Here is a 10,336-nt window from a genome sequence, read left to right as displayed (position 1 = left end):
TCATCATTAAACTGTAGTCCTAAAACACCAGAGGGAAAGGTCTGTCTGCAAAGTAAAACAAGATTAAAACTGTTGCTTTCTGTTTGAGCTGTTGCTCAGTTTAATCAGACTTGTATAAAATGTTGTTATCCCTTTAAGACTGTGGCATTGTGGGTAATGTAGTTGTGAGTTTAGTAAAGTAGGATTCACCAGCGGAATGTAGGGAAACAGACATTTAGAGAATAATTGTTGCCAATAATTTTTTTTATTATCAGTTTCTTGAAAAATGTTCTGTCAAATAAGTTTTTTTTTCTTCCTGGAGTTTAGAAAATAAATGCCTGGTATTAAAGTGGTGAGGTATAAAACTCCAGATTATGCAGTTTTCCTGAATCGGTTTTGTATTGCTTTACTGAGTTTGAGCTGTTTTAGACTGTAAAAACTTTATTCTCTGGGTGTTCTTGGTGTAAACACCTGTTAAGGTTCTTTGTCAGGAATGCTCCTGATTCTCCAAACTGAGATCAGTCTGATGTCTGCTGGTGGTATTAAGCTGTAAACTATAGATTTAAACAAAATTAGAATTATATTGTTCTACTTTCTGATGGTTTTCTTCTTAATAATTATTTTGTGACTCAACTGCAGAATGACGGTCAGTAACCATGTAAATAATTTTTGCAGTTATACTTTGATTTATTGGCTTGTAAAATGTAAAGCATTCTGTATTTCACTACCTTCATCCCTTTGGCCAAATTTTTAAAATCTGTACAAGTTTGAGATAATAACCACTGATGACAGTTATTATTATTACCAAATATAGCACTAATACTGTAATGTATCTATAGTACAGACATCTAGTAAAGGCCGAATCTCCTTCGGACTATTAAAAAACAGAGGAGGAAATTCTGGGTTTTACACGGCAGAATCCAAAATTGGATCTAGAAATTTAACTATTGATACGCTGGTCAAAGTGTGGATGAAGGTGAAAGATGTTTTTTTGTTAAAAAAAACATTTAAAAAACCTAACTCTTGCATTTCTACCTGTATAGAATAGATAAGGACAAATAAATGTGAAAAAGTGAGTTTTTTGATTCTTATGGTTTGTTTTCAGTGTGAAGTCCGTTTCAGAACAGAAGGTGGCGCTGTCTGTTTAGCCCCGGCTCTGCTGCTGCTGCCGGAACCATTGGAACGTCACTCGAACTGGTGGGACAGTATTTTCTGAAACACACTGAGAGCAACGTCATCGACAATGGCAGACACAGTTGATTCCCTGAAAGGATCGTCTTTTATGGACCCCTTCAAAGGGATATTATTGACATATTTCATGCCGGAATCATGCTACGACGAGTTTTTTCTCCATTTTAACTTCCTGGACGGTAAGGAGCTTATTTTTAGCGCCAAAACGCGGACTCTATGTTCTGTGTTCTTCCAACGTTCCCTTCAGAACTGCTGTTTTGTGTCCCAATGTTTCATTCAGAATGATTGTTCTGCTTGTTGCGTTGTGTTCCTTTGTTCTCTTCAGATGTACTGAAGAGGAAGCTTGAACTTCCGGGTTGCTGAACGCTCCAGTAACACTCATGTTAAACGAAACCTATTCAAAATAGTCAACAGAGAAATGGCTAAAACTCAGTCGGTTTTACAGTTGAGCTAAAATTTGGTGTGCTAGTAGCTGCGCATCATCCGCAACACATTTTTGAGTGCATTAGATTGTGCAATCTCGTTGCCTAAAACCTTTTATCTGTCTATTAGCAAAATATCTCTTAAACTACTGGATGGAACTCAGTAAGTAAAACTTTATGTGTATAGCACATTTCAGCAGCAAGGCATTCAAAGTGCTTTACATCATAAAAACATCATTACAACCATCAAAAACACCATTCAGTGAAACAATCGAAGTAATGACTGGCTGCAGAGGTGTTGGCATAAAGCCATACTTCGCTTCATTAAGTTAAGTGACTTATTAACTCCCATGCCGTGCAGTGATTAGAGCTGTCTCCTCCCAGCAAAAAAGGCCACGTGGTGTCTCTCGTAAAAAACCTTTAATTACCTTTTATATACACCTTTAAGTACATTAAGCCCCTCTGTCCTCCCCCAAGTACCGCATATGTATTCTGTATGTACTCCTGTAAGTACCCTGTTTCTCATTATTTTGCATTCTCTTTTGAGTCCATGTTGGATCTCTATGGAGAGAAAATAGTTTCAAAATATTTGTGCGTGTGTAAAAGTATTTGTGTGTGTGTACTTTTTTTTTCATATTTCAACACGGTCAGTAAAACCTGCAAGTTTTAACATCCACTTACTTCTGATGGTAGATCACGACCACAATCACTGGGCTGATCTGCCATTCTCTTGTTTCTTCGCAGTTTGACTGAATGCTTTTCCCAGTCAGAGCAGAATAAACTTCCACCACCAAGTGGTCGAATTTTTTACCCATGTAATAACAGTTGTACAGGTCCCAGATGCGGTTTCATATCTAAACAATCTTACAGTATTAAAAAGTAGATGTGGATGTAATGACATATATATTTTTCTCTCACAAAAATATGTCTTAGCCACAAGACAAGTAAAGAGGGAAATACGTGTTGAATTATGGGTGGAAAAAAAAAAGTTCAGAGAAAACTCAGATGACCCAGCTTTCTACTAGCACCTAAACGCAACATTTACGCTCAAATCTCCCCGGAGCTCCCCGGAAGCGTGAAATGAGTCTCAAAAATAGTTGTGCACTCGTAACTGGATCTGTACATAACTGCAGTTTTGTGTGTGTGTATCTGGCAACTTGTGTGTACTTTTTCAACATTTGGAGGCGTAGGAAAAGGTTTATTTTATTTTTAAGGCTTACAATCATGTTTCACGGATACAACTATCCAAACTTGCACACAAAGATGCTTACACGAGTTACAAATACATTTTTACACACACACAAATAATTTTACACATGCACAAATATTTTTACACACACACAAATCCTTTTACACACGCACAAATATTTTTACACACACACAGATATTTTGAAACTATTTTCTCTCCATATATCTCCATCCCAAAAGCCTTCACCATAAAAGCGTTTGATGAGATTAGTTTTTCAAATGTTTCATAATAGAATGGTGGATATCTTCTTATTGAAATGACCTTTTACTTTGTGAATATGGACACAAGTGTCAGAAAGGTGATCGATGCATTTTACTGGGACACTCAGATTTTTATTGGGGCCCATGCCTCAGTAAAACGGGTCTGGCAACGCCTATGATTGGCTGTACAGCTACACTGTTTAACTTTTCACCACATTTCAAAATGGCCACCACAGTTTATTGACATCAGGAACATGAAAAGGGCTATAACTCAGATATTGAGTTAAAATTTGATATGGTAGTGACTGAGAGTCATTCACAAGTTATAGGACCAGCAGATCATGCAGCTCTCACCTACTGCCTTTTGTGTGTTGACAAATTCTGTTAGCTGTGGTGGCCATATTGACTCCAAAGGTAAAGAAGTTGTAGATGTGCACCAATGAATGCCTAATGAAAGTATAATTAAAACCTGTCCAGTGGTTCATGAGATATTTTGCTAAGACACACACACACACACAGACTGCCAAAAGTAACATTTGTTTGACTCAAATAAGTTAAAAAGTTCTCCAACGCGGCCTGAACTGACCTGGGCAAATGCTGTCTTGTAGTTTCTTGATTTATCTTCAGAAATTATTCTCAGGACTCAGTCAGAGCTGCTGCTTGTTCTGTTGCTCACACACACTGCATCAGTAATACAGAGGTCCTGGTCCTGTGAGAACTGGGGTAATGGATTTGGGATTGTGTAAAAGTGCAGTGAGTGGTCAGTGTGACCAGAGAAGTCGATTTAAACCCAGTTGTTCCACTTGGAGAGAAGCAGTTTCCTCTTCTCATCAGCAGGGGGCAGTGCTGACCCTTGTCTTTAAAGCACCTTTTAAAACACATTTTCTTTGACGGGCAGGAGAAGACAGAAACCCAGGCATGGGGACAGTGTTCCAGACAAGGCCTGAAAGAAGGAATAATCTTGTAATTCAGAGTCTCCCGAATATTTTGGCACCTTGAAATAAAATCTGCAGAGGGACTAGTGATCCAGAACTTATCGTAGCAGGATGTTCTACCATGTAAACAAAAAAATAAAAACTATGTAAATGTCCCTTTAGACAACAGAGAGGTTGAGTTGAGTGGTAAAAGTCAGCCTTCGTTGGAGCTCTGTGGTGTTCTATATTATCTATAGATATAGAATATTAAAGTTGGAAAAGTGTAGGACCCCTGCTGTTGGAGCCCAGGAACAGATGAGTTTTCTGTTGCGGTCTCTCAGAACTGAGTGTTTGTGGCCAGTCAGCCACATTTTGAGCAGCCAGTTGTTGAAAATTACACCCTCACATTGGCAGCTGCTCACACATTTATATTTAATCTACTAGAGTACACTTTAGCAGATTTGGACCATTTTTAAAAATAAATTATTTTCCTAGGCTGAGACGAGTTTGTGAACAGCAGACTCGAGGGAAAGTCCAAGAAGTCTCAAAATGTTTATGGGGGTTCCCAATTTCCTTCTGGGAGTTGCAGAAGCTCACAGTGTTGTTGCTTAAATTAAGAACATGTTTGTGTGACACTTTTGCAATCATGATACTGTGCTCAGTGATACTAAGATGATGGTACATTTGCGGTATATAGTGCAGTACTGATATCAATAGTGGATACATTTTATAATATCAGCCATGACATCAGTCAGATGTTCTGTTGTAGAGTCTCAGTCCTCCAAGACATGGCAAATCTAAAACTGTTTTATTATGTTTAAAACTAGACTTCTATTTTATTCTGTAGTTGAAGACATTTCTCTTCCCCTCCGGGGAGCTCTCTCAATTCAGGACTGGAGAGTGTGGAGTTCCAAGCTTAAAGCTGCATACGATGCTCCATTTATGCAGCTAAATTTACCTGCAGATTAATCACACTTCCCTCCCAATGGAGGGTCATTAGGATTTTGGTTTGCCTGGCTCACAGAGACATGTTTTGGTCTCTTATATGAAGGTGTGAATTACAGTGAAAATGACTGGCTATCAGGCCTAACGCTCTATTGTAAGTTTTAAAAAGCTGGAATCTGAAATCACCTCCTCTTCTTGGAGTTGTTTTTTTTTTTTGGTAAATGGCTTCCTTCACCCCCCCCCCNAAAAAAAAAAAAACATTTGTCCTCTTGATTGGTCTCTGTGTGTTTTGTTCTAGTACCATGTCTGAAGATTGTGCTGAGTAAAGGCCTGGGGATGGGCATCATCCTGGGATCAGTCATGGGTAAACTTCTTCTATCTTCTTTGTACAACTTACTGCGCAAACATGTCTGACTCAACCGAATACACTGTTAGTAGGTTTGTTTTCTTTAGAGAACCAGTCAGAAATGTCCTTTTTATTTCTGTTATTTTGTCTGATAAAGTTGGAAATGTGGTAAGTTTTTAATGTGATTTGAGAGATAACTTCTTTGTTTTTTGAACAAATTGCAGTTTTGCTATCGGTTAATCCATATACATGGACTTTTTTGTATGTAGATCATCTACAATTTAACTGGGAATAATCTGTTGGGGGTGGGGGTGGAGCTGGTTGCATAAATATTACAAAAAATTAGATAAAGTTTCCCACAGTTCCGGTGGAAAAATGTGTTTTGGTCTGATGAACGCAAAGCTGAACATTTTTCAGTCACAATTCCAAAAAGGTCTGTTTGGTTCAGGAACAAGATCACCCTAAGAACACCAATCCCACAGTGAAACATGGTGGTGGCAGTGTCATGCTTTGGCATTGCTTTCCTTCAGCAGGAGCTGAGGTTTTAGTTAAGGTGAGGGGAGTGATGAACAGATTCAAATACCTGTTTGTTTTGGTCTAAAGCCTTCAGGTGTCTGACAGATAAAGCTGCTGATACAGAGGACTTTAATTTCTAAAAATGGCTCCAAGCAGACATCCAGACCAAGAAAAAATGGCCTCAGTAAAAGAAAATTATAGTTTTGTGATGTCCTAACCAGAGTTGTAGACCTAAATCTGTTAGAACATCTGTGTGCTGACCTGAAGAGAGCTGTGGACAAGAGATGTCCTCACAGTCTGACAGATTTGGACTTTAGGATGGAGGAGTGGACAAATATAATTAAGTCAAGGTACGGCTCCTTCTTAATTAAATCAGAAGGTGCTTCAATTCACTATTAGTTTAAGGGTGTGCACACTAATGCAACCAGCTTCTTGCATCTTTTTAAATGGTCCCCACTTACAAAGCACCATTTACCCTCCCCAGGTTCTGCAAAGTGTGTCACAGAGTTTCTCATTCACCAGTTCACACTCACACGGTGCTTTCTGTTTGACATTCTACACTTTATACGTAACAGTTTTTATATTTACACTCACAAGCATACAATAAGCATATAAGGGGGGGTGTCCAGCGTCTTTCCCAGAACACGTCAACTGGCTGCAGGAGCTGAGGATAGAAGCCCCGACCCTCTGATTGGAAAATGACCTACCCTACCACTGGGAAAAAGCCACTCTCATTTTTACTTTTTTTTTTATTTCCCCTGCAACAGATTATTTCCTGTTGACTTGTACAGGATGTATGTCAAGTCCTAAAACGATTCATCGTGATTTAATTTTTTTAAAATCACAAAAGCTTGCCATTTTAACAAGGGGTAGAAACTTTCTATCCTCTGCAAATATTATTTCATTGAAGACGACCACACTCTGATTTAAATCTAATTCAATACACAGTTAGAAGTCAAAGTTACAGGATTGAATCTGAAGAGGTACATTAGCTTGTTGCTACAGCTGTGCCTTGAAAGCTATGAACGCGGTACACTGAAAAGTGGTATATCGTTGTACGTTTTGGGTTTTTACCTCCGAAGGAACGTTTGATTTGCACCTTAAGGTCCAAACACCCTTTTAGGTACAGTTCTCACTTTGTTCACAGTGAAGTTACCTCAGATCTTAAAGCTGATGGGAGCAAAGAGTGCCGAGGGGCTGAGCTTTAACTCTGTTCTCCTGGAACTGTTGGCCATCACTGGAACAATGGCGTACAGCATTGCCAACAAGTTCCCCTTCAGGTTGGACCACGTGCACTTCTGTTTTAGACACTTTATCATCGCAGCATGCTCCTTCAGACCAGCATTGGTTTCTAACCTGAAGAATGTGTTCCCTCAGTGCCTGGGGGGAGGCTCTGTTCCTCATGCTGCAGACTGTCACCATTGCCTTCCTCATTCAGCATTATGGAGGAAGAACCAGCAGAGGTTAGTCAACAATATGCGTGTTAGTTTACAGTTGTGTAAACGGTGTTCGAGTTCACATCATAAACTTCCATCCAGTTCTGGTTTCCGCTCAGTTTGCGTCGTCTCTTCCAGGTCTGCTCTTCCTGGTTGTATATTTCAGCCTGCTGGCCCTCGTCCTCTCTCCGCTCACTCCCATGGCAGTGGTCACCTTCATGCAGGCCTCCAACATGCCAGCTATCATCATTGGGAGGGTAGGCAATCCAAAACAACCCCCCTCTGCCCCTCCTTCACAAGCTCTAATGATGCAGCGCTTTCGAACAATCAGCCAGAGCACTTTAATGTTAATATAGATTTTAATACATGTATGTCCCCTTTTTTATGACCCGGACAGCCCTGTCCCATCATGGCACAGACTTCACCGGTGCTCTGAAGTATCAGGCATCAAGTAGTCAGTAGTTCACTTGAAGTCCTGGAAGTTATTAGACAGCATGGGATAAATGGGATGAATCTTCCTTGTTAAGCTGATGATACTTTGGAACAAACTTTGCAGCCTTCCACCTCTTCTGGATGGCATTTGGCCTCCAGTTCTAATGTAAAGAACCTTGGTGTTATTTTTGAGCAAGATATGTCTTTTAATCCCCACATACAAAATGTTACGAGGACCGTTTTCTTCCATCTGTATTATCACTAAAATTAGAAACATCTCATCTCAGAATGAGGCAGAAAAACGGGTCCATGCATTTATCACGTCTAAGCTGGACTATTGTTATTCTTTATTATCAGGGTGTCCAAAAAACTCTTCGATTGATCCAAAATGCTGCTGCTAGAGTTCTGATGAGAGTTAGGAGGAGAAATCAGCTTTCTCCAGTTTTAGCTTCTCTCCATTGGCTCCCTTCTACATACAACATACAAAGCTGTCAACAACCAAGATCCATCTTTTATTAAAGATCTTATTGTTCCATATTTTCACTCTCAGACTGCAGGTTTACTTGTGGTTCCTGGAGTTTCTAAAAGTAGAACAGGAGGCAGAGCTTTCAGTTCTCAGGCTCCTCCCTTGTGGAACTAACTTCCAGTTTCTGTCCGTGAGGCCGACACCCTGTCTGCTTTTTGAAACTAGGCTAAAGACTTTCCTTTTTGATAAATCCTGTAGTTAGGGTTGGCCTGTTTGTCTGAAACATCCCACAGATGCTCACATGAGAGCTGTTTTATATGGAGGCTGTGTTAACACCGCTAACTGATTGTTGAAGCGCTTCTGCAGCGGAGTGGGAAGTATTATCTTGCCGAAGGAGCACGCTGTCGTTCCTCTAAAAGATTATGCAGGAAAAAACTGTTTAGGTAGGACCTAAGTGTCAGATTTACCAGCCGGACCAAATGTTTCCCTTCAGAACCCGAGATTTATCTGAACATCATGGTTGAGTCTTCATTTCAAAGCCCATTGCCAGTTTGTTTTCCATTTTTGGACCTGGACTCCTCGGACCTTAAACATCCCACAGGAGCTACAGTTCTGGAGACGTCTGACCCAGCTCTGTAGACTCATTGATGGTTCCTCAGTTCCCAACCGAGATGTGTATAATCTTAAAAGGTCCCTTAGATCCTGTCCTTTACCTGTCCTCGCCTTCTGCCCATTAGGTTTTTTTTCTGTTTTTGAAAATCTTTTCAATTGATTTGGACTCAGCCAGATTACCATGAAGTGTCCAAACCCAGCGGAACCAACAGTTTGATGGTGTGTTTGTGTTCTCAGCTGATCCAGGCAGCCACGAACTACCGTAACGGACACACCGGCCAGCTCTCTGCCATCTCCGTCTTCTTGTTGTTTGCTGGTTCCCTCGCTCGCATCTTCACCTCTCTGCAGGTAGGAGTTTCGTCACGGTCGACTGTTTTCTTCCTCCCTGAGGATCGTACCAACCCATCCTGCTTCTGTCAGAAAACTCTCCAGTTAAACAAACGTAAGTTTTTCAAAGTTCTGCTGTTGTCTTCCAGGAAACTGGGGACACACTGATGGCCCTCACCTACGTCATCTCCTCCACCTGCAATGGCATCATCATGCTGCAGGTTCTGTTCTACTGGAACTGCAGCCCTGAACGCAAGAAGAAGAAGAAAGAATAAGCCAACATCAGCCAGAGAGCATGGAAATGTACATATCTGGTGAAGACTTTCTGCCAGAGAGGTCTTCAGAGCCAGACCAGAGACGATGGGGGGGAGGAAGAACCAGCTGGTTGTCTGTGGTCCAGTCCCCTGTCCCCGTCCCCCATGTGGGGACAGTTTTCACATTCCTGTCGAAGCACTTTTCCTCATCATGTTCAGACTTTGATAAAGAAAATTATTAAATGAAAATGTTCTGAGTGTGATCTCATGTGATGATTTTTCTTCATAAACACGTCCTTGCTAGTTTTTATGGCTTAGATTTAGGATTATTTGAATTATCAGACCTTCACATTCTTCTCATCAAAATAATGTTCCTTTTTTTAATTACCTAAAACTAAAGACCTAACATTTCTTAAAGGAATGCATATCACCCGCTGCTTTTCATGTCAGAGTTCAGACTAAGGCGAGGAAGGACAGTTACTGACGTTTATGTCAGACTTTGAAACTGACATCATCTCCTGTGATCTGTTAGCGCTCAGTGTATGTGTTGTGAATGACTCTCAGCTACTATCACGTCAAATTTGACCTTAATATGTGTACAACTGGCTGAGTTAGAGCCAGTTTTTTTTTCCATTATCATCCACCTTTTGCCTTTCAGCAGCAGGCAATAATAAAACTAAATTGAGCAGTATTTATTAGATTTTATCCATTTAACCTAGTTTAAGTTTATAAGATTTTACACAATTTTATCCTGCAGATCCTGAGATACTGATTCAAACACCACATCTTATTCGCAGGAATCTTGAGTGGGATTGACTCCAAAAGTGAATCACTTTGAGTTTCCTTCAACTCTGTCTGGTGATTCATGAGATGTTTCGCTAACAGACAGACACAGGCAAAAATCCTCATCGCCTTTTTGCCTTCAGCGGCGGGCGAAAAGTAAAGAAATCAATATTATTCCTCATTCTCCCCCTGTCGGTGTGTAGCTTTAATTTTCCAGGAAACAATCTGTTTGCTGCTGTTCTCACTCGTCGGTCCACTCACTGC

The 10,336-nt window shown here is 40.4% G+C and overlaps 1 protein-coding gene across 1 annotated transcript; it reads left to right on the top strand.

Annotated features, from left to right (window-relative positions):
- Nucleotides 1-6: 6 nt before the first annotated feature.
- Nucleotides 7-9,553, top strand: mpdu1b (mannose-P-dolichol utilization defect 1b). Its single transcript, XM_017426981.3, has 7 exons — nucleotides 7-1,349; nucleotides 5,199-5,264; nucleotides 6,910-7,042; nucleotides 7,140-7,225; nucleotides 7,337-7,455; nucleotides 8,946-9,056; nucleotides 9,185-9,553. Exons 1-7 carry the CDS (start codon nucleotides 1,223-1,225, stop codon nucleotides 9,308-9,310), a joined length of 768 nt encoding a protein of 255 aa, XP_017282470.1. The 5' UTR covers nucleotides 7-1,222; the 3' UTR covers nucleotides 9,311-9,553.
- The last annotated feature ends 783 nt before the right edge of the window (nucleotides 9,554-10,336 follow it).

The sequence above is a fragment of the Kryptolebias marmoratus genome, linkage group LG7, assembly GCF_001649575.2.
Source record: "Kryptolebias marmoratus isolate JLee-2015 linkage group LG7, ASM164957v2, whole genome shotgun sequence".
Classification (NCBI taxonomy): domain Eukaryota; kingdom Metazoa; phylum Chordata; class Actinopteri; order Cyprinodontiformes; family Rivulidae; genus Kryptolebias; species Kryptolebias marmoratus.
This window is presented reverse-complemented; position numbering and strand designations above follow the sequence as displayed.

Excerpts from the sequence above, each read along its gene's own strand:
- mpdu1b (XM_017426981.3), top strand. The coding sequence starts at position 1,223 with ATGGCAGACACAGTTGATTCCCTGAAAGGATCGTCTTTTATGGACCCC. Across the intron at positions 1,350-5,198 it reads CCATTTTAACTTCCTGGACG|TACCATGTCTGAAGATTGTG; the intron begins GTAAGGAGCTTA and ends GTTTTGTTCTAG. Across the intron at positions 7,043-7,139 it reads GCCAACAAGTTCCCCTTCAG|TGCCTGGGGGGAGGCTCTGT; the intron begins GTTGGACCACGT and ends GTGTTCCCTCAG.